Source organism: Theobroma umbraticum, unplaced genomic scaffold (genome assembly GCF_002168275.2).
Source record: "Theobroma umbraticum cultivar Fairchild unplaced genomic scaffold, ASM216827v3 scaffold_67.0, whole genome shotgun sequence".
In the NCBI taxonomy this organism is placed as follows: Eukaryota; Viridiplantae; Streptophyta; class Magnoliopsida; order Malvales; family Malvaceae; genus Theobroma; species Theobroma umbraticum.
The window spans coordinates 8,171,908-8,199,243 of NW_018397262.1; the positions used below are offsets into that span (position 1 = coordinate 8,171,908).

At 34.5% G+C, this 27,336-nt stretch overlaps 4 protein-coding genes and 1 pseudogene across 4 annotated transcripts; 1 reads left to right on the forward strand and 4 right to left on the reverse strand.

Annotated features, from left to right (window-relative positions):
* The first annotated feature begins 2,494 nt into the window (after positions 1 to 2,494).
* Positions 2,495 to 6,383, forward strand: LOC110419891 (putative fatty acyl-CoA reductase 4). The gene is made up of 11 exons (XM_021433020.2): positions 2,495 to 2,537; positions 2,737 to 2,823; positions 2,935 to 3,038; positions 3,257 to 3,459; positions 3,564 to 3,664; positions 3,806 to 3,998; positions 4,098 to 4,259; positions 4,379 to 4,460; positions 4,556 to 4,825; positions 5,754 to 5,881; positions 5,995 to 6,383. The coding sequence occupies exons 2-11, from the start codon at positions 2,739 to 2,741 to the stop codon at positions 6,143 to 6,145; spliced, it is 1,479 nt and encodes a 492-aa protein (XP_021288695.1). The 5' UTR covers positions 2,495 to 2,537; positions 2,737 to 2,738; the 3' UTR covers positions 6,146 to 6,383.
* Positions 6,384 to 6,616: 233 nt separating this feature from the next.
* Positions 6,617 to 8,467, reverse strand: LOC110419890 (premnaspirodiene oxygenase-like). Its single transcript, XM_021433019.2, has 2 exons — positions 7,515 to 8,467; positions 6,617 to 7,411 (listed from the first exon to the last, which is right to left on the reverse strand). Exons 1-2 carry the CDS (start codon positions 8,412 to 8,414, stop codon positions 6,794 to 6,796), a joined length of 1,518 nt encoding a protein of 505 aa, XP_021288694.1. The 5' UTR covers positions 8,415 to 8,467; the 3' UTR covers positions 6,617 to 6,793.
* A 2,794-nt stretch (positions 8,468 to 11,261) lies between these two features.
* LOC110419892 (tabersonine 6,7-epoxidase pseudogene) lies at positions 11,262 to 18,693 on the reverse strand (annotated as a pseudogene).
* Positions 18,694 to 19,536: 843 nt separating this feature from the next.
* Positions 19,537 to 21,770, reverse strand: LOC149527061 (cytochrome P450 71D10-like). The gene is made up of 2 exons (XM_089784094.1): positions 20,694 to 21,770; positions 19,537 to 20,310 (listed from the first exon to the last, which is right to left on the reverse strand). The coding sequence occupies exons 1-2, from the start codon at positions 21,009 to 21,011 to the stop codon at positions 19,684 to 19,686; spliced, it is 945 nt and encodes a 314-aa protein (XP_089640220.1). The 5' UTR covers positions 21,012 to 21,770; the 3' UTR covers positions 19,537 to 19,683.
* Positions 21,771 to 25,108: 3,338 nt separating this feature from the next.
* LOC110419893 (cytochrome P450 71D10-like) lies at positions 25,109 to 27,088 on the reverse strand. The gene is made up of 2 exons (XM_021433021.2): positions 26,101 to 27,088; positions 25,109 to 26,000 (listed from the first exon to the last, which is right to left on the reverse strand). The coding sequence occupies exons 1-2, from the start codon at positions 27,028 to 27,030 to the stop codon at positions 25,374 to 25,376; spliced, it is 1,557 nt and encodes a 518-aa protein (XP_021288696.2). The 5' UTR covers positions 27,031 to 27,088; the 3' UTR covers positions 25,109 to 25,373.
* Between the last annotated feature and the right edge of the window lie 248 nt (positions 27,089 to 27,336).

Below are 27,336 nucleotides of genomic sequence, written 5' to 3' on the forward strand. Positions count from 1 at the left end.
ATTACATATCTCACATTTCAAAAAAAAAATATTACATATCATTTTATATCACGTAATGTTGACATGGTATATTAACATGTCATAACAAATAGTGACATGATATACTAATATGACATGATGGTATAGTCACGTGATAATTTTCACTTTCTATCTCAACGCCACGTTAGCATCACGTGACATAAAATAACATGTGATGTTTTGATTAATGGCAGTTAAGGATATATTTGATTCAAAAGAAAAATACAGAGACTTAATTGAACGTAATAAAAAAATAAAAGTTCATTTAAATTTTTTTGAATAATTTAAGTGTTTCTTAAAACATTATGTCTTGTATTTTTTATTAGAACTTCTCTTAAGACATGATGAACATTCACATTCCTGGCCTCTTAAGACATGCGATTAAATCTTAATTATTGTCAAAATAATAAAATTATTTCAATAGGATTTAAGTAGAGGGTACGCATCAAGCTTTAAACAGCTTAACATATGATGAGGAAAGAAGGAGGAGTGCTTGCATTACGTTTCATTGTGACCAATATCAGATATTATTGCCTTGATAGTTCTTTGTTTATTTGTGTACTTGATACTTCTTCATTATCTTTGCTTCAAAATAAAATAAAGAATTCACAGTCTGAATTTTTGTTTGTTTTCTTACTCCAAGTAATGAAAGACAATATTTTTTTGAGGGGATTCCTCTAAGACCTCTATAGGGATTGCTAGAGAGCATGCTTGTTTACTCTGAGAGCCAAACTTGACTAACTGAACAATGTCTGCACTTGCTTAATATACCCATTGGAATCCACCTCCACATTCTGCTGGCTCGGGCTTCCCTCTAGCTTGCCCCTAAATTAGGTAGAAATTAAACCTAACTTTATGTTCGCATTGAAGTACCCAATTTCAGAAAAGAAAGGCCATACATGAAATAAGACCATCGGTTGACATAACTTTATTCATTGCTCAAAACCAGTGGCCTAAGGGCACCAAAATGGGGGGGTTTTCCACTACGTTAACCTATCATTTTGTCACGGAATAAATGGCCAAACCTAACATTAATTATTTCGTTTGACTAGCTTCTTAGTAATTAATCAATCTTACGTTAACTTGTGAATAAAATAAAATTGTCTTATTTGTTTAACTTACAAAGAGAAAGGAAAAGAAAATTTAAGGGTAGAAAGAAAAGTATCAGTTTTTTTTGAAAAGTGCTTTTATTAGCATTAAACCGTCGTGCCATTTAAAGTCTTTAGTTATTTGCTAGACTTTTTTGGCATCAATCTCCAAAGGATCCCATCAACAGAAAAGACGGTAGCACCACGCATGCACCCGGCCTGCGGCAAGGCAGAAGGTACCACAGAGCCTTTCCCCCCGTCCAACCCCCTCTTACAAGCAGCAGGACATCCAGCAGAGCACTCCTCACACTTCAGGCCTCCCCCACCCCCCACACCATCGCAGCGACATTCGAGTCAAAACCCCCTGCCTGCTACCCCCCACCTCCACTTCCTACGAATTCCATCCATCCACCTCCTTAGAGCAACCTTCCACCGAGGATCCCAAAGAACCGTCTTCTGCCCATTGAAGCAGAACCTTCGAGACAGAGACAACAAGAACAAATGTTGAAAAACAAAACCATAGGATGATTATGAGTTCCAGAACAATTGATGATTTGTTATTTTTGTTTTTGTTTTTTTTTCTTTTTTATTTTTTACAAACCAAAAGTTTCAATTCAGAGCATAACACACCATGCACAAAAGCAACACAAGCCTCCACGAAAGATCTAGCAGATCAACCCACACCAAACATGCACAGGTGGTCCAAAACAGGAATAGCATGTTGCGGAAAACCAAAAGCAAGAAAAAGCATCCTCCTCGTCTCTTAACCCAACCCTTCCCTACACCATCATGAGAAGGAGAATGTACTTTAAGACCTTCCACTCGTGGCAATCCCCAGACCTGCACAGCCCATTAAAGGAGAATGTGTGTACAAATATAATATCTCCAATACAATTTCTCAAACTATCAATCTTATTAAAAATGTCATTACAAAAGCCCCAAAAAGAGCTACCTTAGAGTCTTGTTCGATGTAAAATCATTTTGTTCCAACTCACGAAGAAGGAACAAATAATTGAATTGCCTTTTTAATAGCCATCAGTTCAGCATAATTTGAGCCTTGGACACCAAGAGTTTAAAGAAAACAGGAATAACATACCCATTAGAATCCCTTAACACTCCTCCACATTCTGTTGGCTCAAGCTTCCCTCTAGCATGCCCCTAAATTAGGTAGAAATTAAACCTTGGGATTGAAGTACTCAATAGAGAGAAAGAGAGATCAGAGAGGAAAGGCTACACATGAAATTGTACCCTCAGTTGCCATAACTTCGTTCATTGCTCAAAAGCTTTGACCTAAGGGCACCAAAATGGGGGTTTTCCATTACCATCGACAGCTCTGGTTCTCTCCTATAAATACCTCTTAGAACTCAGAAGAAGAGGAAGAACGGGCAAAGCAAAAAACGAAAACAGGGGACAAGAAATTCCAAAATCAAGGTGATGTCACATGTTATATTCTTTTTCAACTTTAATTAATATTATTTTCAACACTTCCAAATTATCATTAAACAGTGCAATTTACATGTTGGGAAGGATATATTTATCTTATCTTTTCTTCTATCAAATATTGAATTTTATGTCAATAAATATTACAAAAAAATTACTTCTTTAATTTGATTTCTTTTTGGGTTCTCAGACATGAATATGGAGTTGGATCATGTTGTCAAGTTTCTTCAAGGCAAAACTATTTTAGTCACTGGTGCAACTGGATTTTTGGCAAAGAGTACTCTCTCTCTCTCTCTTACAAAGCCAAGGATGATGATTTCATTTAAGACACAATATAATTAGTCATTTTCGTTTTACTTAATGATTTTATTCTCAACTCCGGTTTCAGTCTTTGTCGAGAAGATTTTAAGGATTCAGCCAAATGTGAATAAGCTCTATCTTCTTTTGAGGGCTGCAGATGCTCAATCTGCCACGAAACGCTTGCATAGTGAGGTATATAGTGAATTTTAAGTTCCATAATTCAAACAATTTTACGATAATCATAAAAGTCATATTCGTAATTACTGCCGTTCTATCATATAATTCATACTAAATTTAAAATTAAAATTCTTATTATGATCTAATTTGTTACACGCGATATAAAATTCAATTTTCAAATTCACAAAAACCAAAAAAAAAAAAAAAACTTACACGTCTTAATTTTTATGTAGATCATAGATACAGAATTGTTTAAGATTCTTCGAGACAATTGGGGTTCAGAATTTGATTTCTTTATATCAAGTAAGGTGATAGCAGTGCCTGACGATATCTCTTCTGAAAACCTGGGGGTGAATGAATCAAAATTAAGTGAACAAATGTTGAAAGAAATAGAAATTGTAGTACATGTTGCTGCCACAACAGGATTCAATGAAAGGTAATTTAGAATCCTCATATTTGAATTGTAGGAGTATGTTTTAAGAACATAATTTTGCCAATAATTCCTCGCTTTTCTTTTCTTCTTTCCTCTTATTTTTCAAGGTATGATGTTGCATTGGCCATCAATACGTTTGGAGCTCTCAACGTTTTGAGGTTTGCAAAGAAATGCGATAAGATGAAGCTGTTTCTCCACACATCAACTGGTGAATATGAAACTGATAGTTCTTGATTAATTAGCAATTGAAATTAGCTATATACATAGTTAAATTTTAGTACACTCAGTACATATATCAGAGATGAATTAAGATTGACAATCGTGCTTTTTGATCATAATTTTCTTTTAGCCTACGTGTGCGGTGAACAAGCAGGAATCATATTAGAGAAACCTTTTTCCGTGGATGACACACTGTTGAAAACATGTAAATTAGACATTACAGAAGAGAAGAGAATTGTAGAGGAAAAATTAGATGAGTTGCCATTCCAACATGCCCCAGACGAAGTAATAAAATCAGAAAAGATGGAATTGGGTCTCCAAAGGTTCCTCTCTCACCTTCAACGGTGAACGGTTTCTTAAAGTAAAAAAAAAAAAAAAGGTAAAAAGAAAACGATGATAAACCTTGTTTGTTATGAATACAGGGCAAAACTGTATGGGTGGCCTAACACATATGTGTTTACAAAGGCAATGGGAGAGATACTTTTAGGGAACTTCAAAGGAGATTTGCCTCTCGTCATTATCCGCCCTACCATGATTGGAAGCACTTATAAAGAACCCTTCTCTGGCTGGATTGAATGTGTGAGGTAATTACCATGGCCAAATTGCAACTTCAAATTTTTATGATATTTGATTATATTTCATTAATGCAATTTATTGACTGTGTATATATAGAATAATAACTAATTAATTTTTTTTACTACAGAACTATAGATAGCGTCATTGTGAGTTATGGCAAGGGGAAATTAACATGTTTTCCTGGCTATCCTAACTCTGTCCTTGATGTGGTGAGTTCTTTTAATCTCTGGATAACATAAACCATTTTCTTCCTATAGCTGGGTCTAATTGCAAGTGAAAAACGTGAATTTCAAAATTTATGCAGATACCGGCAGACATGGTGGTAAATGCAATGGTCGTGGCCATGGCAGTTCACACAAATCATCAATCTTGTCAGATCATTTACCATGTTAGCTCCTCATTGAAAAATCCTATAAAAATCGAGGATCTTGCAATATTTGCATACCGTTATTTCACTAAAAACCCATGGTCTAATAGACACGGACAAAGAGTTAAAGTTCGTAAACTCACAGTGTTGGGCACAATCAATGGATATTTTCTATACATGTGGACTAAATATCTGTTTCCATTGAAGGTTTGTTACATTCTTAATTTTTATTTTGACATAATATTTAAAGGGGCTTTGAACTATTCAAAAAATTCAAATCAATTATTTTCTTTCTAATTGCATTCATTCAAACTATTATGCTTTTGTTTCAGGCCAAATATGTCCATAAAACTGATGGTTAATTACCCGTCATGATATAAAACGTTACATATCATTTTATATCATATAGTGTTGATAGAGTATGCTGATATGACATAACAGATAGTGACATGACATATTAAAATAACATGTTAATGTTCACTGAAAATTTTTATATTGTTATTTCACTGAAAATCCATGGACTAATAAAACAGACAAAGAGTTAAAGCTCGTAAAGCAACACTCTTGAGCACAGTCAATGGAATTTTTCTATACATGTGGGTTAAATATGCGTTCCTATTAAAGGTTTGTCACAATCTTAATTTTTATTTTGGCATATTATCTAAAGTGTCTTTGAACTATTCAGAAAAAATCAAATAAATTATTATACTTTTATTGCATTCAATCAAACACTTAAATTTTTATTTTGAATCAAATAAGTTTTTAGAACTAATGGTTAACTAATTATCATTAATTAAAACGTTTGATGTAATTTTATGTTACATGATGTTAACATCACAGACATGCTGAAATGTCATAACAAATAGTGACGTAACATTTTAATATAATATGATGGCATGATAATGGGGTATTTTTCATGTCATCATCATGTGGCTTAAAACAACGTGTGACGTTTTGATTAAAGGTAATTAGTTACCTCTTAACTATAGGAATCTATTTGACTCAAAATAAAAGTATAACGACTTGATTAAACGTAATAGAAAAAATAAATATTTATTTAAATTTTTTAAAATAATTTATTAAGAAATTCCCATATCTTATTATAATTTCTTTTTTATGTTTCTAATTTGTAAAGGTGTTGTATTTGGTGAACATCCTTAGTTGCCAGTATTTTAGGCAAGTTTACACGGACCTTAATCGCAAAATCAGGTTTGCAATGCGGTTGGCAGAATTTTACAAACCTTATGTGTTCTTTAAGGGCAAGTAAGTATGTATATGGTTCATTAATTACTTCAAAATTCTTGCATTTGGCTTAACAATTTAATTGTTTTAATCTCTAATTAAATTGTTTTAAATGTTCTTTTCTCCCTATACAGCTTTAGTGACACAAACTTAGACAAGTTGCGAATGGTGGCTCAAGGGAGAGGCATTGATATGGGTGCATTTGACTTCGATTCCAAGAGTATTGATTGGGAGGATTACATGATGAACATTCACATTCCTGGCCTCTTAAGACATGCGATTTAATCTTAATTATTGTCAAGAATAATATTAATCTATCAACTATATCTTTATAAATATGTATGCAGGACCCTTTGAATAAGATTTAAGTAGTGGGTATCAATCTTTGAACAGCTTAAATGATGAGGAAAGAAGGAGAGTACTTGCATTACTTTTCATTGTGACCAATAACAGATGTCATTGCCATGATAGTTCTTTATTTATTTGTGTTCTTGATGCTTCTTCATTTTAGCTTTGCTTCAAATAAAATAAAGAATTCATAGCTTGAATTTTTGTTTGTTTTCTTACACCAAGTAATTAAAGACAAACTTGTTTTTTTGTGGGGATTCAGTCTAGGACCTTGATAGCGAGGCTTAGAGAGCAACCTTTTTTGACTCTAACAGCCAAACTTGGCGAACTAAACAATGTCTGCATTTGCTTTTGTCAGTTTCTCCTTTCCCATGTTATATTCTTGCATTCCAAACAACAGAAGAGCTCTTTACTTTGCAAGACATAAGCCTTAATTCATTACGGTTTACCATACAACAACCAAGCTTTAACCCTTATAGACTATGCCATAATTTAACAGAACAAAGACCTTAGTAGTACTAGAACAATATATCACAATGGCTTAAACAAATTTTAGCCAAATGAACATCTGATACTTTGTTTTATTCAAGAGGGAAAAGGATGATAAGGAATTGGAATCGCAAACAGGTCGTGTTTCCTCCTTATTGTTAAACCAGGTGCATCTGTCATGTCGAGTTCTTCATACTTCATTCCATTGGGGAGCTTCCAATCAAAATGGTACAAGAATTGGGCAAGTTGCATTTCAATATTAGCAAGGGCAAATGATATGCCTGGACATATCCTCCTTCCTGCACCAAATGGAATATATTGGAAATCTGTTCCTTTATAGTCAAGTGAGCTATTGAGGAACCTTTCAGGATTAAATTTATCGGGTTCACTCCAGTGTCTAGGATCCCTTGTAATTGCCCATGAATTGATCAGGACTTTAGTCTTCACAGGTATCTCATATCCACCAAGCTTACAGTTCTCACGGCATTCCCTTGGTATCAAAGGCACAGGATTGTGCAGCCTTAATGTTTCCTTAAGAACTGATTTGAGGAACTTAAGTTCATGAAAGCTTTCTTCATCCACATATCCTTTGCCTTTAAAGACATCTCTCACCTCAGCTTTAGCCTTTTCCATTGATCTTGGATTCTTCAGCAGTTCTGACATCGCCCATTCAACAATTGTTGATGATGTTTCACTTCCTGCAGCAAATATGTCCTGAAAGTGGATATTGAATTTTTAGTTATGGTGCCAAACGAATAGTTATTGTATTAATTGCTGAAGCTTGAAATAACAAAAAAGACAAGAAATAGTTATATACCAGTATGACTGATTTGATGTTGTTGGCAGATAGGGGGAAGTCAAGGTTGCCGTTCTCTTGAAGGTCTAAAAGTATATCAACTATGTCTTTGTCGTCTCCACCGCTGCCATTTTCTTTTCCAAGCCTCTTTTTATGCTCAGCAATGACATTTTCAAGTATTCCATCAGCTTCTCGGTGTAGCTTCTCGAGCTTTGGCCTGATTCCACTGATCATCTGAAGTGCTTTAACTGAAGGGTAAAAATCTGCAAGGGTGAGGCCTGTTGCCAGCTTATTAACTTCAGTGATGATAGATACGAATGTTTCCTGTCCTTTGCATTTTGAACCAAAGGCCACTTTTGCCGTTATGCCATATGTCAACGAAAAAATCTTTTCACTAAGATTGATTGGTGTACTTGGGCTTGAAGACATGATCTTGATTAGACTGGAAACTATTTCTTCTCTAACTCTTTTGAATGATTTCACCCGTTGTGAACTCAAGAGTTCCATCACACAAATCTTTCGAAGCTGCTTCCAGTAACTGCCATAAGGGGAGAAGACAATGTTTGTACAATCATAAGATATGATCCCGGGAGCAAGCTGATATGGCCTGGAAGCAAAAGTAACATCGTTTTTCCTCATTGCTTCCTTAGCAAATTCAGGTGACGATATAACAACTGTGGAGACTGCTCCAAGCTGTAGGTGCATTAAGGGGCCATGCTTGAGTGACAGGTTTCTTAACGTGCAATGGGGTAGTGAGCCACCAAGCTGGTGAATATTTCCTATGAAGGGTAGTTTCCATGGCCCTGGAGGCAGCCTTTGGGATGGCTTCTTATCTTTCAAAGCCTTGCCCACTCTAGCAATCATGGATAGGAAGAGGAGGGTGGTGAGGAGGATGGAGAATGGAGGAAACTCAAGCTCCATTTTTTGTATTGAAATGGTGAGGATACAGCTTTGTGATAAGCAAGAATACGAGAGAATTATGCAAGTATATATACATGGCCGTCATTTTGTTCTCCTCCATGGAAAAACTACTGATCTTAGTCAATAGTTTCACACCAACAAGTGTACAGATGTAGAACCAATCATCAAAGCATGCGAGTAGGATTTTCTAACTCTTGAATTTGACAAGCAAATTAATAATGCAAATTAAGGATCAAATCCAAATTAAATTGGCTCTCTATGTTGGGGTAATATGGACGTATGATATATGTTCAATCATAATCAAAACTAAGGATTTGATGTCGACCTTTATCTCCTCTTCATATGTTTCACAAGTGTTTATATTTATTCTACACCACAAAACTCTAATTAGATCTATTGCTTGCAATTTTTAAGTTACCAGCGAGATTTCAAAGTCGAAAAGTACTAAGAAGAAGAAATATTGCACGGAAGAAATTGTAGAGAGCGTTCATAATTATTGATAGAACTAATTTGGTGGGTTGAAAAAGTGGTGCTTAGTACTATTAATTCGTTAGATCTTGGGCTGCAAAATTTTCTTGAAATAAATAATTTGCACAAGATCTGATGTTCTCATCAGTTTTACTCTCAGTGTTTGTATATGAATTACCCTCTCCGGAATGAACTCTTCTAATTTTCAAAAAAAAAAAAAATACAAGATGAGTTATGATAAGTGGAGGCATCAAAATAATTGAATCTGTATAAAAGAAAATCAACGATTAAAATTTATTTTCATATTGGGTGATTTCAACTTTTCCTATACGATAAGTTTGGTTTCTTATTTTAATTAGTAGTTTATGAATGACTTCTATTTTCACAAGAGATTAGATTGTTTGAATTGAAGGTATTTTGATAATTTTATTAGACAAAACAAATGTATTAAGCTCTTATAATTGAGAAAAAATTATAAGCTGTCATGTAAAAAAAATTGAAATTACAAATGATAAACAGAAAAAAAACTACTAATTTCCTAATCATGAATTGAACAGAAATAAGTACAAAATAAGTGCCGATTCACGCGTTAAGAAAATTGACTTTACCCCTACCAATGTGTTTTTGTTCATCTCACCCCCAAATTTGTCAACGAAACAAGGCTCATTTGTCATTTCCAAGCGAATTATGCAAGAGATTGGTAGTTGTTGTGTCATTTTCTTTCTACATTAAAAAAAAAAGACAAAAAAAGAAAAAAAAAACGAAGATTAAGTGTCCTGTCTGTGAATATAGTGCAAGACGATTCACGCGTTAAGAAAATTGATTTTACCTCTACCAATGTGTTTTTGTTCATCTCACCCCCAAATTTGTCAAAGAAACAAGGCTAATTTGTCATTTCCAAGCGAATTATGCAAGAGATTGGTAGTTGTTGTGTCATTTTCTTTCTACATTAAAAAAAAGACAAAAAAAGAAAAAAAAAACGAAGATTAAGTGTCCTGTCTGTGAATATAGTGCAAGAGCCCCCACATTGATCTTTAACATGTCTGGTCTGAGTACACAACAGGGGATAGCATGTTGTGCGTGTGGTCGAAAACCAATTTCCTTGCAACCTACGTGTATTTTCTTATTTCATTATTTTCAAATTTACCATCACGAAATTATATTATAATTGAATTAATGTTCATTTATTACCAATTGATTTATCGATTTAAACAATTAAGACTTGGTCTAGCTAAGAGTTACTATTAAATTTCTTGAAGAAATTGATGAGGTTTAGAAATTCAAATTCTCTCCTTTCTTTGACAATTTCCCCAACAAAGAAACAAAAATTTCTTGATCCTTACGCATGACCGTAAATAGTAGCATTGTCACGAGATTCATGAATTAGATTATGAAAAAAATTAAATTAAAATATACGTGTTACACATTATTGCAATGATATATTAAGTTGGACTTTCAATCTCTCACCACACATTGTTTAATATTCTATTATATGATATTCAAACATTTTATCACATAATAAATGTATATATCCTTTAGTCATAAAGAGCCGAAATATAAACTCTTTTGTTTCTATCTCAAATCATAAAAAGGAAATTTCCCATCATAAATATTTTCAACAACTCGCAATTGAGCATTTAACTTTGGTTGATACATAATCTTCATACCTAAAAAGTAAGATTCGAATTCATTTGGTTGGTGTCGTATGTCACATGTCAAACCTTCGCTACTGTCTGCTAAATTATTTGGCCTAGTTCGAACTCCACGTGAACCTTTTGGTTCCATGGGGTATACTTTGCTCCACAACCCCCGCCACATGGAAAAGATGTCCCATACGCAAATTCGCATACGCAAAGTATAGTCATGTTTCTGTTATAAAAGTAAAATCTTAGACATTTACTCATCTTTTATGAGTTTTATGATCATGCCTTATATCTTTCAAAATTACTTTTAAATTCTCGTGATCGAAGTGTCAAACGGTGTATGTTCTTGATATACAAATACATGTGTGTGCACGTACACATATTGTTATTATTTCTTCTTCTTGTTATCTACTAGAGTCAAAATGTTTTTTTTTTAACGTAAAAAAAATTAATTAACCTTTTTGAAATAAAAAGAGCTTCATGATGAATGATCAAAGAAAAGAAAATTTGAGGAAAAAAAATTGTTAGTAAAACAGTAGTTCTATTAACTAAAACATGTTACTAGTCTATCAATTCCGTCCAAAGAAATAGATACAACAATATTCACAGATCTGTCAGAACAGAAAGTTTTGCCACCTAGAACATGTTCTGCTTGCAGTCTTGTTCACATGTTCTCCAAGCTTTATTGAGACAATAACATCTCTACTTCTATAACTAAGATGCAGTCCAAAGAGAATTACCATTCAGCAGATGAATGGCTATGAGTGGTGGGAATTAAGATTAAATCATCTTTCCTTCTGACAGTCGCACCAAAGCTCTCAGTCATATCTAGATTTTCATGGCTCATTCCACTAGGAAGCTTCCAGTCAAAATGGTAAAGCAATTTTGCCAGAGGCAACTCAATGTTAGGGAGTGCAAACAAGATGCCTAGACACATCCTTCTTCTTGCGCCAAATGGGATAAACCCAAAATAGTTTCCTTTAAAATCAGTGGAAGCATTCAGGAACCTTTCAGGGTAAAATGTTTTAGGTTCATTCCAATGCTTTGGATCTCTCTCTATTGCCCGCACGTTGATTATGATATTGGTCTTGACCGGTACCTAGTGTCCCATAATTTCACAATTCTCTCGGCTTTCTCTTGGAAATAACAGAAGCGAAGAAGGGTGTAGCCTCAGGGTTTCCTTGATTACTAATGCCAAGTATTTTAATTCATGTATGCTTGCTTCATCCACATCCCCTTTTCCGTGAAAGACCTGTCTTACCTCATCTTGTGCCTTTCTTAGCACCCTTGGATTTTTCAGCATTTCTGACATTGCCCAGTCCATAATTGTTGACGATGTCTCACTTCCCCCACTGAAGATATCCTAATAGATTGTGAACCTAACATCAGTTGAAGTTGATGATACATTGGATATATATATCAAACTGAGCAAAACTAGATTTGAAATTGCCTAGTACAATCATTAATCTGATTCACTGGGCAGATGCCATGGAAACATATTTGATACCTTTGAACAATAAGGCAATTGTTTTTGCACAAAATTACTTTTGATGATAAGAACATAGTCAATCTCACTATAGAAACTTGCAAAATTTGAGTTTTGATATAACTTGGCTTTGAGATAGGAAATTAAAACAAGTTCCAACTTCTGAGCTCAGTATGGACTACACCTTGTTTGTATCCATAACCAATTAATTTGTGTAAGATTATGATACAGGAGTATAATATTTAGGTTATTTACACATTAAGTTAGGTTAGGTTTTGGTTTTTTTGTTTTTTACTTTACTTGTATTCCAATGAAGTTTAGATTAAGTTATTTTCTTATTTATTTATTTAGAAATTGTAAAAATATCACATGAGAAAATTAAAAGACTTTCTTCTTTAGGAATAGTTATATAAAGCCTTCTTGGCTTAATTGTTAGAGACATTGAAGTTGAGAATTAATAAAGAATTATTTCTCAAGAGTGTTTACTATCTCTAGGCTATTTTCAGAAGAGAAAGAGATTTTAATATTTTTGGATTGGGCAACTAAAATGGGATTTTGGTCATTATTCACCTTAGTGGGGTTTTCTAACCTTGTCAAGATTGGTGTTTACCTTAGTGAGGTTTCTAACCTCACCATAATTGGTGTATTTCATAACGTCTAGTTGTCTTCACAATGCTCCAGCATCAGTTTGGTATTAGAGTGGAAGATCATTGTCGTTGCGTAATTGGGGTTTGTTGTCGGGTTTTTACTCTCCTTGTTCGGGTAATTTTGTTTGTTATTTTTTTATAGTTGTCATCATTTTTTTTCTGTGCATCACCACATCATCATCACCAAGTCCTCGCAATATCACCATTGTTATAATTGTTTTTATTATTTGATCCAACAAAATGCCATCAAGATGCCAAAATCGGTAAGGAGATGCTCACAAAATCAAGGTAGAGGAATTACGTCGCCAAGTGCAAGAATTACAAGAGCAACTTGCTAGACGTGATGCTACTCAAATCAACAATAATAGCTTCAGTGATGAACAGAATAATACCAATTCTTTCCATCAAGAATCATCTTTTAATAAAGAAGTACCTCTACATCGTCCAAGAATTGCTGCTAATAGAGATTTAGGAATCAAGGTAGACATTCTTGAGTTTGAAGGAAGGCTTCACCTTCATGATTTTCTTGACTAACTCTACATAGTGGAAAGAGTTTTTGAGCTCACAGATGTTCTTGATGAAAAATGTGTGAAGCTTGCTATTATTAAATTGAAGAAGCATGCCTCTATCTGGTGAGAAAACCTCAAACAATAATGAGAAAGGGAAGGTCATAACAAGTTCAGAACATGGAATAAGATGTGTTAGGAACTCAAGCGTAAGTTCCTTCTGAGCACTACAGACAAGTAATTTTTATGAAATTTCATAACTTGAGACAAAGAATAATGTTGGTGGAAGAATATATATTGGAGTTCTAGCAACTTTACATGTAGTGCGAAGTCCAAGAACTTGAATAGCAAACTGTAGCTCATTATCTTGGAGGTCTCAATGTTGAAATTATAGATGTTGTTCAACTACAACCATATTGGAAATTAAATGATGTCATCAGATTAGCAGTAAAAGTCAAGAAATAACGATCACGAAAAAACTCAATGAGTTCATTTAGACAAAAAGATTCTACCTCAAATTATGGGAGACAAAGTTTGGTAACCTTTCTGCCTCCAAAGGTAAACTTTTCTAAAACTGCAAGCAATAATAATAAAGACATTTCTTCTACTCGTGCTTCTAACATCAACAAGAAGTGCTTCAAATGTCAAGGATTTAGGCGTATTGCTTCTGATTGTACAAATCAAAGAATTATCTCTTTAGTAGAAGAAGAAGTTATAGAAGAATTTATTATGAAAGAAGTAGAGGATGAACTAGAAATATTCAATGAAGATGAGACAGAAGAAGTTATTGCTAATCATGGATAAGCTCTTGTTGTTTGTTGTAACCTCGACACTGCTATAATAACTGAAAATGAAAGTTAGTTTTGCCATAACATCTTCTGTGCAAGGTGCACAACTTAAAGGAACGTTTGCAATGTCATTATTGATACTAGAAACTATGATAATGTTGTTGCTAACTACATGGTGGAAAAGCTAAAGCTTCCAAATAAGAGACACCCTTATCATTACAAGTTACAATGGCTGAGAAAAGGAAATGACGTTAAGGTAACAAAGCATTGTTGTGTTCAATTCTCTATTGAAAATAAATATCAAGATGAAGTCTAGTATGGTGTTATCCCAATGAATGCATGTCATCTGTTGGTGGGATGCCCATGGCAATATGATCGTCGAGCTCACCATGATCGATACAAGAATACTTATTGCTTCATCAAGGATTGAGTAAATATTATGTGGACTCCACTAAAGCCTGAAGAGTAGCCAAAAAGATAAAAGGAAGATAAAACATTCATCTTTATATCTAGCCTAAACAAAACTTATCATGAGTTAAACCTCTTATACCTCTTATTAGTTTGTGAGGAAAATGAAATATCTTCATCCTTACCCAAGGATGTCAAGCCCATAATTAAGGAGTTTTTTGATGTTGTACCTGATGAGATACCCCACGGATTGCCACCAATTCGAGATATCCAACATGCCATCAATCTCATTCCTAGTTCTGTAATTTCAAACAAGCCTGCTTATTGTATGAGTTCACAAGAGCATTAGGAGTTATAACGTCAAGTCAAACAGTTGTTAGAGAAAGGCTTGGTAAGAGAAAGTGTTAGCCCTTGTGCTATTCCTACTTTATTAGTTCCAAAAAATGATGGAACATGGCATATTTGCATTGATAGTCATGTCGTGAACAAAATCACCATTAAGTATCATTTTCCCATTCCTAAACTTGATGATTTGTTGGATTAATTGCATGGTGCTATTATTTTTCCATTCAAATGTGACATGGAGATAAATGAAAAACTGCATTTAAAACTTGTGATAGGTTATATGAATGGACAGTTATGCCATTTGACCTCTCTAATGCACCTAACACCTTTTTGAGCCTAGTGAACTAAGTGTTTCACGTTTTTTTTAGGAAGTTTGTTGTGGTTTATTTTGACAATATTTTGGTGTATAGTAAAAGTTAGAAGCAGCATTTGGAACATTTATCATAGATCCTTGAAGTACTTCGAGTGCAAAATGTTGCTAACTTAAAGAAGTGCGAGTTTATGACAAACAAAGTTATCTTCTAGGGATATGTTGTGTCAAGCCAAGGAATTGAAGTGGATAAAAGTAAAGTTGATGCTATTATCAACTGGCCAGTTCTAGAGTCACTTCATGACATTCAAAGCTTTCATGGATTGACCTCTTTTTATCGACTCCACTTACTGAATGCCTTGAGCACGATAATTTCATATAGAGTACTAAAGCACAATGTAGCTTTGAGGAATTGAAAGAGAGGATTACTAAGGCTCTTATGCTTGCACTTTTAAATTTTGATTTAGTGTTTGAAGTTGATTGTGATGCCTCCAATGTAGGTATTAGTGTTGTTCTATCGCAAGAGGGATGACTAATTGCAAAGGTGAAATACTCAACGTATGATAAAGACTTTTGTGTCGTTATTCGAGCTTTAGACCATTGGAGCCACTATTTGTTACCAAAGGAATTCGTCTTGTATTTTGACCATGAAGCTCTCAAACATCTCAGCTCTCGACACAAGCTTAATTGCCGACATGCAGCTTTGAGTAAGTTTTTTCAAGCCTTTCCAATTTTCGTCAAGCATAAGTCAAGTGTACAAAACAATGTAGATGATGCTTTAAGTCGTCGCCTTACTATTCTCTTTACCTTACAATTAAAGGTTGTTGGTTTCAAAGTTGTGAAAGAATTGTATGAGAAAGATCTTGAATTTGGTGAGATGTGGAAGTCCAACTCTCAACATCCTTATCAACAATTTCATCAACAAGAAAGGTATCCTTTCAAAGGTAACCAACGGTGCATCCCTCAATGTTCTTTATACCAATCTATTATTTGGGAAGCTCATAGTAGAGGATTAGCTAGACATTTTGAGAGAGACAAAACATTGGCTTTTGTAAAAGAAAAATTTTATTGGCCCAAGCTGGAACGAGATGTCATTCGACATATTCAAAGGTGCCATACTTACTACACTACTAAGATTGAAAATCAAAACACTGGTATGTATAAACAATTACCCATTCCTGAAGCTTCTTGGATGGATGTAAGTATGGATTTTATTTTGGGTTTGTCAAGAACTAAAAGTCCAAAGGACTTTGTAATGGTAGTCGTCGACAGATTTCCAAAATGGTTCATTTTGTGCCATGTCATAAAACAAATGATGCTTCTCACATAACTAATTTGTATTTCAAAGAAATTGTATGTTTTCATGAAATTTCAAAAACCATAACTTCAGATTAAGATGTGAAGTTCATGAGTCATTTTTGACAAACTCTTTGGAAGAAAATGGGTACTCCTTTGCAGTTTAGTTTAGTAAGTCACCCTCAAGCGGATGGTCAAATAGAAGTGGTCAACAAAAGTTTAAGAAACTTATTGAGAAGCTTTGTAGGCAAACACATTCGCCAATGGGATCTTGTGTTAGCACAAGTAGAATTCTCTTATAATAATTCTATGAGCCAAACCATTGAAAGATGTCCATTCGAAGTAATGTATGGAAACTGCCCTTTTAGTTCTTTGAATCTTCTTATGTTACCAACTACTTGTAAATTTAGTGCTAATGCTGAAAAATGCGTTAAGCAAATAAAAAAGCTCAATGAAAAAGTTTGAGAGAAAATTATTTGTCAAACTACCAAATAACAAAAGCAAGCCAACAAGCACCAAAAGTCAACTAGTTTTAAAAAAAAGGAGACTTAGTATGGATTCATTTAAGGAAAGAATGTTTTCCTAAGTCTCATAAAAAATTATCTCTATGAATTGATGGACCATTTCAAGTCTTGGAACGTATCAATGAGAATGCTTACAAGATCAAACTTCTAAAGACTATGAAGTTTCTTCTACTTTCAACATGGTTGATCTCTCTCCTTATTGTGGAGAAAACGAAGAAGACTTAATCTTGAAGGTGATTTTCTCGGACCTAAGGAGAATGATATAGGAATATAATATTTAGGTTACTTGTGCATTAAGTCAAATTAAATTGAGTTTTTTTTTTAATTTTACTTGTATTCTAAGTAAGTTTATATTAGGTTGTTTATTTATTTATTTATTTAAGAATTATAATAATCTCACACGAGAAAGTTAAAAGACTCTTTTCTTTAGGAATAGTTATATAAAGCTTTCTTGGCTTAATTATTAGAGACATTTAAGTTGAGAATTAATAAAAAATTATTTCTCAAGAGTGTTTAATTTCTCTAAGCTCTTTTTAGAAGAGCAAGAGATTTTAATATATTTGGTTTGGCCAACTAAAATGAGATTTTAGCCATTATTCACCTTATTAGGGTTTTTTTAACATCGTCAAGATTGATGCTCATCAAGATTGATGATCACCTTAGTGAGGTTTCTAACCTCACCACGATTAATGTATTTCACAATAATCTACGCCCCCACGTCAGATTATGATCTAAACCAAAAATGACTGCTTTGGTGTCGTTGTCGGGAAGTTCAAGATTATCTAGTTGCTGAATCTTCAAAAGAACAATAGCCGGGTCTTCCTTTGCTTCTCCTTCACTTGTTTTTCCTCTCTCCATTCTCTCTCTGTGTTGATCAATGATGCCTTGAAGTATCTTATCACTCTTTTGATGCAGAGTCCTAAGTTTCTGTCTTATTCCACTAATCAGTTGAAGTGATGGGTACATATCTGCAATACTAAATCCAGAAACCAGCTTTGCTACTTCTCTGACAATTGATGAGAATGTTTCTTGGTCTTTGCATCTGTTACCGAATGCTGCTCTTGATGTGATTCCATATGTCAAGGAAAAAATTTTGTCGCTAATATTGACTTGCGATCTTTCATTTGAAGATATGGATTTCACAGGAGCCGAGACCTCCTCCTGTCTGATTGAATGAAATGACTGGACTTGTTTCGCTGTCAAAAGTTCTACCGTGCAAATTTTTCTTACTTGTCTCCAGTAATCGCCATATGGTGCCATGGCAATGTCCCTAAAATCATAAGTAATGCTACTCATAGAAAGAAGTTGAGGTCTTTGAGCAAAGACAGTACCATGCGTTATCAAGACATCTTTGGCAATTTCTGTTGAAGAAACAATGACGGTAGAAATTTGACCAAGCCGTAGGTGCATCAGGGGTCCATGTTGGTTGGCCAGGTCTCTCAGGATGCGATGAGGTAGTGAGCCAACAAGTTGGTGCATGTTGCCTATAAAAGGCAATTTCCATGGCCCTGGTGGCAGCTTGATGTTTCTATTTGAGGTTGTCACTCTCTTCACAACTTTAACAACTATTGACAAGAAGAGAAAGGAAGAAAGCAAGATTGACAAGGAAAGGAATTGCAGCTCCATTGTTGATGAGCAGGATTGCAGAACTAAGGAGCAAATGATTCTTTTTAATCAAAAGTTCTCGTAGGTAAAGTTTCAAGTGGTCAAGCAATTCTAGTCTTGGCATCCAATCGTGCTTTTGTTTTATGTCTAAAGGTAAGAAAACAAGAAAAGGAAAACACATGGCTGTTACAAAGTTTCTACACTTGCCTAACTTCTGAATAAATTATCATAAAAAATATGTAGGTAGGCCAGATTTGGCAGATTCGAAACTTTGGTTAATAGAAATAATTAGGCTTTCCATAAATGAAGATAAGCTTCGAAAAAGATTGGACTTTTAGCCATGTGGGAATGTTAAGCCTAAAAACCTAATTCTGTCACAATTTTTCAGCAAATAAAATATAACTGATATTATCAAATGTTAAAACCTTGACAATTCCAAACGTTAAAAAAAAAAGAAAATAATAATTAATCTTATGAAAGTTAGGAAGCCCTTTGCAGCTTTTCTCCGAACAATATTACCAAGTGTTAAGTAAGAAAGCTCGGAGTTTCTTTGAAATATAACTAACAGCTATATATTTTAATTTTTTTATTATAATTAAGAGAGAGGGATTTGAATCCTGCTCTAAGTAGGGGATAATGTATCAACTAATGAGTCAAATGCTCGGGTACAGTTATATATTTTAATTTGATAAAGAAAATTATATTAGATAATCTGATTCAGTAATTAACATATATATATATATATATTCTTAAGTAAATAGTTGGATTCAATTTTTTATAACTTTTAATGGAAAGAAAAGATAATTAGTTTTCAATTGTTATTTTAATATTTATTAAATATGACTTGATATTTAATAATACTTGTTGAAAAACTAAAAAAAATAAAAGAAAAAGGCCTTTTGGGCTATCCTTTTAAGGCAACATTGCCAAGCTTTTTGGGCTTCCTCTAAATATAGCTATAGATAGACTTGAAAAAAGTATGTACTTTTAGCCTAATGGGAATGTTAGGCCTAAAGATCTAATTTTGTCACAATTTTTCAGCAAACAATATATATTATCAAACGTTAAAACCTTGACAATCCCAGAAGGTGTGCCAACATTTTCAGATAAGGGACAACAGAAAATTTTTCCACCTACAACATGTCTGCCTGGAATCTGATTCACATGTTCTCAAAGCTTTATTGAGACAATAAAAACATCTCTAAAACAAGAAAACAATAACTAATATGCAGTTCAAAGAGAATTACCATTCAACAGATGAATGGCTATGAGGGGCGGGAATTAAGATTAAATCATCTTTCCTTCTGACAGTCGTCCCAAAGCTCTCAGTCATATCTAGATTTTCATGCCTCATTCCAGTAGGAAGCTTCCAGTCAAAATGGTAGAGCAATTTTGCCAGAGGCAGCTCAATGTTAGGGAGTACAAACAAGATGCCTGGACACATCTTTCTTCCTGCGCCAAACGGGATATACCCAAAATCTGTTCCTTTAAAATTAGTGGAAGCATTCAAGAACCTTTCAGGGTAAAATGTTTCAATATCATTCCAATGCTTCGGATCTCTCCCTATTGCCCATGCGTTGATTATGCTATTGGTCTTGACCGGTACCTGGTATCCCATAATTTCACAATTCTCTCGGCTTTCTCTTGGAAGTAACAGAGGAAAAGAAGGGTGTAACCTCAGGGTTTCCTTGATTATTGATGCTAAGTATTTTAATTCATGTATGCTTGCTTCATCCACATCCCCTTTTGCACGAAAGACCTGCCTTACCTCATCTTGTGCTTTTTTTAGCACCCTTGGATTTTTCAGCATTTCTGACATTGCCCAGTCCACAATTATTGACGATGTCTCACTTCCCCCAATGAAGATATCCTGATAGATTGTGAACCCAACATGAGGTCAGGTTGATGATACATTGGATATATATATCAAACCGAGCAAAACTAGATTTGAAATTTCCTGGTACAAATCATTAATTTCATTAACTGGGCAGACACCATGGAAACATATTTGATACCTTTGAGCAAAATGGTAATTGTTTTTCCCACAAAATTACTTTTGACGATAATAACATAGACAATCTCACTATAGAAACTTGCAAAATCTGAGTTCTGATATAACTTGGTTTTGAGATAGAAAACTAGAACAAGTTCCAACTTCTAAGTTCAGTATGAACCACACCTTGTTTGAAACCATAACCAATTAATTTGTGTAAGATTATGATCTAAAACAAAAAAAAAAACTGGCATACTAACCCAGATGACTGCTTTGATGTTGTTGTCAGTTAGGAGAAATTCAAGATCATCACGCTGTTGAATCTTTAAAAGAACAGTAACTAAGTCTTCTTTTACTTCTCCTTCACTTATTTTTCCTCTCTCCATTCTCTCTTTGTGTTCATCAATGATGACTTGAAGTATCTTATCACTCTTCTGATGCAGAGTCCTAAGTTTCTGTCTTATTCCACTGATCAGTTGAAGCACTCGAAATGACGGGTACATATCTGCAATACTAAATCCAGAAACCAGCTTTGCTACTTCTCTGACAATTGATGAGAATGTTCTTGGTCTTTGCATCTGTTAGCAAATGCTGCTCTTGATGTGATTCCATATGTCAAGGGAAAAATTTTGTCGCTAAGATTGACTTGCGATCCTTCATTTGAAGATATGGATTTCACAAGAGCCGAGACCTCCTCCTGTTTGATTGAATGAAATGACTGGACTTGTTTTGCTGTCAAAAGTTCTACCGTGCAAATTTTTCTTACTTGTCTCCAGTAATCGCCATATGGTGCCATGGCAATGTCCCTAAAATCGTAAGTAATGATACTCATGGAAAATAGTTGAGGTCTTTGAGCAATGACAATACCATGAGTTATCAAGACATCTTTTGCAATTTCTGTTGAAGAAACAACGATGGTCGAAATGTGACCAAGCCATAGGTGCATCAGCTGTCCCTGTTGATTGGCCAGGTCTCTCAGTATGTGATGAGGTAGCGAGGCAACAAGCTGGTGCATGTTGCCTATAAAGGGTAATTTCCATGGCCCTGGTGGCAGCTTGATGTTATTATTTGAAGTTGTCCCTCTCTTCACAACTTTAACAACTATTAACAAGAAGATAAAGGAAGAAGGCAAGATTGACAAGGAGGGGAATTGCAGCTCCATTGTTGACGAGTTTTTGTTAGTGGAATTTCGTTTATAGATTACGCACGGAACGAAAAATGAAGTTAAACTAAGAAACCTTGAAGTTAACTTACCAAATAAACAAAATTTATATCAGCTGTCAATCCAGTTCAGAGCTTTTATTTTTTTTCTTTTCTTTTTCATAATGAAGAGCAAAAATTGGAAGTTTACACAGAGGTGCCAATGATGAAGTAGTTTGGATCAATTCAAAATTAGGGGATAATCATTAAGAAAGTAAATTGGGTAGAATTAAACAATATGTAGCCTCATCCTATCCTCCATGGTTAGGTGGCTATATTTTAAAAAGAAAAGAAAACAATATGTAGCTTGAGGATGCTATTAAAACTACACAATTCCTAGTCATAGATAAGAAATCATTAATCATGTGATCCTGACAGCAATCACGTGGGAAATTTCGATACTCCACGCAAGTAGAAAACAAAATCCAAGATGTAATAAATCCAAGAAAATGAATAAATATTCTGATGGTCCAGGCCCTCTGCAGTCTCTTCTGGATCAGAGCTATGTATGCATATCAATCCTGATTCTTATTAGTTTATTGAGTATCAAGTACTTGAAGAAGAAGAGAGTGTTCTGAAAATAAGAGAAGAAGCCTCATGGTAAAACAGATTTTGTCTTTTGTTCTTCATCAAACGGCAGTAATAAAAAAAAAGTTTATATACATAGGGTTAACTAATTAAACAAAAGTTAATTCATTATAGTAAAGCGAAGTATACATGATTAATTAATTTAATCACATATTCTAACACTCCCCTCAAGATGAGTATGGATGTTAAGAATGTTTATCTTGTTGAGTACTGATTGAAATTGCTTGGGCACTAAAGCTTTTGTAAATGAATCTGCAACTTGAGAGGCTGTATTTACATAGCTAGGCTGCATGATTCTTGTAAGAACTTTTTTCCGAATAAAATGGCAATCGATGTCAATATGTTTTGTACATTCATGGAAAATTGGATTTTTGCACATACCTTATGCCGATTCATTGTCACAATTCAGCTCAACTTTTTTTTAGTGATGAAATCCAAAGTCTTGCAAAAGATATATTAACCGCACTATTTCACAAGTAGTAGTAGACATGGCTCTATACTCAGCCTCAATAGAACTTTTCGCTGCCACACTTTGCTTTTGTGACTTCCAGCTTATTAAGGAGTCACCAATAAACACTACATAGCTCGTGATAGATCTTCTTGTTGCTAAACTACCAATCTAGTCATTGTCATAATAACGTCGAAGTTGCAAAGCTGATGAAGAAGATAATAATATTCCTTGACCAGGAGAGCCTTTCAAATATTTCAAAATTCTGTATGCAGCTTGCAGATGAATATTTCTAAGTTTATCCGTAAATTGTGACGAAACGTGTACTCCAAACATGATATCTGGTCTAGTGAATATCAAATACAGCAATTTTCCAACCAATTATCTATCTTTAGAACTATCTACTAGTAAATCATCATTAGTAGCTGCAGTAATCTTGTGATTATAATCTATTGGTGTAGATGCAGGCTTTGCTCCCAACAAACCAAGTGCTTCAATCAAATCTAATGCATATTTTCTTTGACATAACAAAATACCTTTTTCTAATCTAGCAATTTCTATGCTAAGGAAGTACTTAGGCATATCAAGATCTTTCAACTTGAATTTAGATATAAAAAATTGTTTTTTACTTCATTCTATACTTGCACTGATGTATGCCTTCAATGTACATAGAACAACCATCGTGAAAAAAGAAAAAAGAAAAAACCTCAGTAAAAGTAAAACAAGATCATTTTCTTTCTACATTTAAAGAAAGAGAAGAGCAAGCGTCCTGTCTGTGAATTCAGTGCAAGAGCCTACCCACATTGATTTTTAACATCCAAAAATGTTCACGGGAGGAGCCACCTTAGATATTTTCCATATGTATCATGTTGTACGTGTGGTCGAAAACCAATTTCCATGCTACCTACCTAAATTTACTATCACCAAATTATATTATAATTAAATTAATGTTCATTTATTACCAATCGATTTAAACAATTAAGACTTGATCTAACTAAGAGTTACTATATAAATTTCTCTAAGAAAATTGATGAGGTTTAGAAATTCAAATTCTCTCCTTCCTTAGACAATTTCTCCTATAAAGAAATACAAATTTCTTGATCCTTACGGAAGACTCTAAATAGTAGCATTGCCACCAGATTCATGAGTTAGACTACAAAGAAAATCAAACTGAAATATACGTGCCACACATTGTTGTCATGATCAGGTTGGACTTTCAGTCCCACACCACTCATTGTTTAATATTCTATTATAAAATATTCAAACATTATATTCGATAATAAATATGTATATCTCTTGTTTAAAGAATTGAATTCGAAATTCTTTTTTCTTTGTCTTGAATAAAAAAAATCCCCATCATAAATATTTTCAACAATTCAATTCAAGTCAATTGGTTGGTGCCGTTTGTCATGTGTCGAACCTGGCTGCTGTCTACTGAGCTGGCTAGCTTGGTCCAAACTCTTGGATTGTGACACCGTACGTGTACTTGCTCATCTCATGAGATATAACTGGCTCCACAACCCCCAACCTCATGGAAAAGATGTCCCGTACGCAAATTTCCATCACCATGAATAATTATAGTTATATTTCTGTTTTAAAGGTAAAATCTTAAACCTTTACCTATCTTTCATCAGTTTTATGATCATAACTTATATCTTTCAAAACCCATTTTTAAATTCTGATGACCAAAGTGTCAAATAGTATATGTTTTTAATCTATAAATACATGTGTGTGTACGCATACATATATTATTTTTGCTTCTTTTTGTTATCTACTGGAGTCGATTTTTTTTTTCAACAAAAAATAATTAAAAATCTAAGAGACGTAAAATTTGACAAAAAAAAATTGTAAATAGTAAAACAGTAGTACTATTAACCAAAACGTCTTATTAGTCTATCAATTCCATCTAGAGAAATATAAACAACGTTGACAGATAAGTCAGAACAGAAAGTTTTGCCACCCAAAGCATGTTCTGCCTGGATTCTGATTATTCACATGTTCTCCAAGAATAAATGACATTGCTGTTTCAAAAAAAAAAAAAACTCAAGTCAAAATTAATTTAACCACTTAAGTCAATATCAAATTAATAAAAAAAATTATGAATTTGACCGAATTTGATCAAATTATTTAATTATTCAATCCAAAAACAAAAAATAAACCAATTCAGCATAAAAATGAATCGATCATATCATTGGGTTATCAGTTCAATAAATCTTACCCCAAGCTGATGGTCTCATTGGATTTTAATAACTATACGAGCATTATACCTTTCAAAAAAAAAAAACCATATGAGAATTACAATTCATCAACTGGCCTGTTCAACAATTGAGGGAATTATTGGTTTGATTTGTATATGCACACTATCGGTTTGGTTTGTATATACACACTATTTTCATACGTGGATAATGTTACCAAAACTGGCATTGCTAATAGCGTACGGAAAGAGAACTATAAAAATAAATTATTAACCTAACACGCCGACAATACAGGAATTTAACTAACGAAAGCTAATTACACTAGACATTATAATAGGAATCAGAACTGTAAAAGAAATTGACAAAAAACTACTACGAACTTAACAAAACACAGTACAGAAGGACTAAACATAACTGGATTAAATACCATTGTCACTGCCATCATAATCAAGACCATAGGAGAGAGCGTAATAACACCAAGTATGCTTCAAAGCAGTCTGGAACTTAGTTTAGCTTCCTTGGATTGAAGAACGATAAGGAATAGGGATCAAAAACAAGTCGTTCTTCCTTCTTACAGTTAATCCAAATGATTCAGTCATGTCCAGATCTTCACACTTCATTTCGTTTGGAAGTTTCCAATCAAAATGATAGAGCAATTTGGCAAGGGGTAGCTCGATATTGGGTAGTGCAAAGGAAATTCCAGGACACATTCTCCTTCCAGCACCAAACGGGATATATTCAAAGTTTGTTCCCCTGAAATCAATCGGTTTATCGATGAACCTTTCGGGCTGAAACTTTTCTGCTTCCTTCCAATAGCTTGGATCTCTTCCTATTGCCCATGCGTTCACGATGACCTTCGTCTTGGCAGGTATCTCATATCCACCAATAACACAATCCTCACTACATTCCCTTGGTATTAAAAGAGGTCCAGCAGGGTATAATCTCAAGGTCTCTTTGACAATTAGCTTCAGGAATTTCAATTTCTCAAGCCCTACTTCGTCCACTTCTCCTTTCCCATGGAAGACTCTTCTCACCTCAGCTTGCGCTTCTTTCATTAGCTTCGGGTTTCTTATCATCTCGGACATTGCCCATTCCACTGTGTTTGATGATGCCTCGCTACCGGCTCCAAAAATATCCTGTAAATTAGAAGAATTCTCAATCGTTTGCAAGTATATAAAGTGGAATCGGTTAGAAATTGCATGAGTCCATGATTCATCAAAATTCAATCACACAAACCTGGACGACTGCTTTTATGTTATCCTTTGACAAAGGAAAGTCAAGGTCACCTTGTTGTTGGAGCTTAAGAAGGACATCAACCAGATCTTCCTCGTCTTTCTTATTTCCTATTTTTGTATTTGCCATTCCTTTTCTCCTCTCTTTGTGTTGATCGATTATCTTTTCAAGTATCCTGTCAGAAGCCTTATGTAACTTCTCGAGTTTAAGCCTAATCCCACTGATCAATTTCAGCATCTCATTAGAAGGATACATATCAGCTAAGCAAAAACCACCTGCTAACTTCGAAACCTCTATGGCAATCCTTATGAATTCTTCTTCGTCTCCGCTCTTCTTCCCGAAGGCTGCTCTCGCTGTTATGCCATACGTCATGGAGTAAATTTTCTCACTGAGATTAACTGGGGATCTTGCGTTCGAAGATATGATTTCCATGAGAGCTGACACCTCTTGTTCCCTAATTGATTGGAATGACTGGACACGGTTTGTACTCAAAAGCTCCGTCATGCAAATTTTCTTCATCTGTCTCCAATAATTTCCATATGGTGAAAAGATGATATCTTGGAAATTGTATCCCATTATGCTAGCAGCTAGCAGATAAGGCCTTTGGCAAAATGTTACATCATGGGTTCTCATAACCTCTTTCGCCATTTCCGAGGATGAAACTACCAGTGTTGGAACTTCCCCGAGCTTTAACCACATCAAAGGTCCATACTTCTTGGCCAAATCTCTCAAAGTGTGATGGGGTAGAGTGCTGATAAGCTGGTGCAAGTTACCAATGAGAGGTAGCTTCCATGGCCCTGGAGGAAGCTTTGTGAAAGATTTCTTGGGTTTTTGAGCTTGAACAAGTTGGACTGCTAAGAACAACACAAAGAAGGTGAGCAACAAGGTGATGAAGGAGGGAGATTCAAGCTCCATGAAGCTCAAGGTGATCATGACACTTTGTTCACTTCTAGCTGGAAGCTCAAAAGGAGGTTGAACTTGTTTCCTCAGAGGTAAAATCAAAACCCATTTTATAGTAGTTCTAACCTCTAAAGCTGTGGCGGGGTCTCTCAATCATTCAATCAAGCATTGACTTTGATTTTCCATGGTATGTTTCTGACTGAACTCTTTACGAGCAGGAGTAAATGATAAGTACAAAAATCCAGCTTGATTTGGAGAGAATTGGAGATAAAATTAGAATAATTAAACAATATGGAGTAATGGATATTTAATGCGGCTGCAAGCAGTTGGCAGACGAAA

Coding starts and splice junctions, on each gene's coding strand:
- LOC110419891 (XM_021433020.2), top strand. CDS start 2,739: ATGAATATGGAGTTGGATCATGTTGTCAAGTTTCTTCAAGGCAAAACT. Junction 3,460..3,563: donor ACAACAGGATTCAATGAAAG/GTAATTTAGAAT, acceptor TTATTTTTCAAG/GTATGATGTTGCATTGGCCA. Junction 4,461..4,555: donor CTAACTCTGTCCTTGATGTG/GTGAGTTCTTTT, acceptor AAATTTATGCAG/ATACCGGCAGACATGGTGGT.
- LOC110419890 (XM_021433019.2), bottom strand. CDS start 8,414: ATGGAGCTTGAGTTTCCTCCATTCTCCATCCTCCTCACCACCCTCCTC. Junction 7,412..7,514: donor ACATCAAATCAGTCATACTG/GTATATAACTAT, acceptor ATCCACTTTCAG/GACATATTTGCTGCAGGAAG.
- LOC149527061 (XM_089784094.1), bottom strand. CDS start 21,011: ATGCAAAGACCAAGAACATTCTCATCAATTGTCAGAGAAGTAGCAAAG. Junction 20,311..20,693: donor ACATCAAAGCAGTCATCTGG/GTTAGTATGCCA, acceptor ACAATCTATCAG/GATATCTTCATTGGGGGAAG.
- LOC110419893 (XM_021433021.2), bottom strand. CDS start 27,030: ATGATCACCTTGAGCTTCATGGAGCTTGAATCTCCCTCCTTCATCACC. Junction 26,001..26,100: donor ACATAAAAGCAGTCGTCCAG/GTTTGTGTGATT, acceptor TCTAATTTACAG/GATATTTTTGGAGCCGGTAG.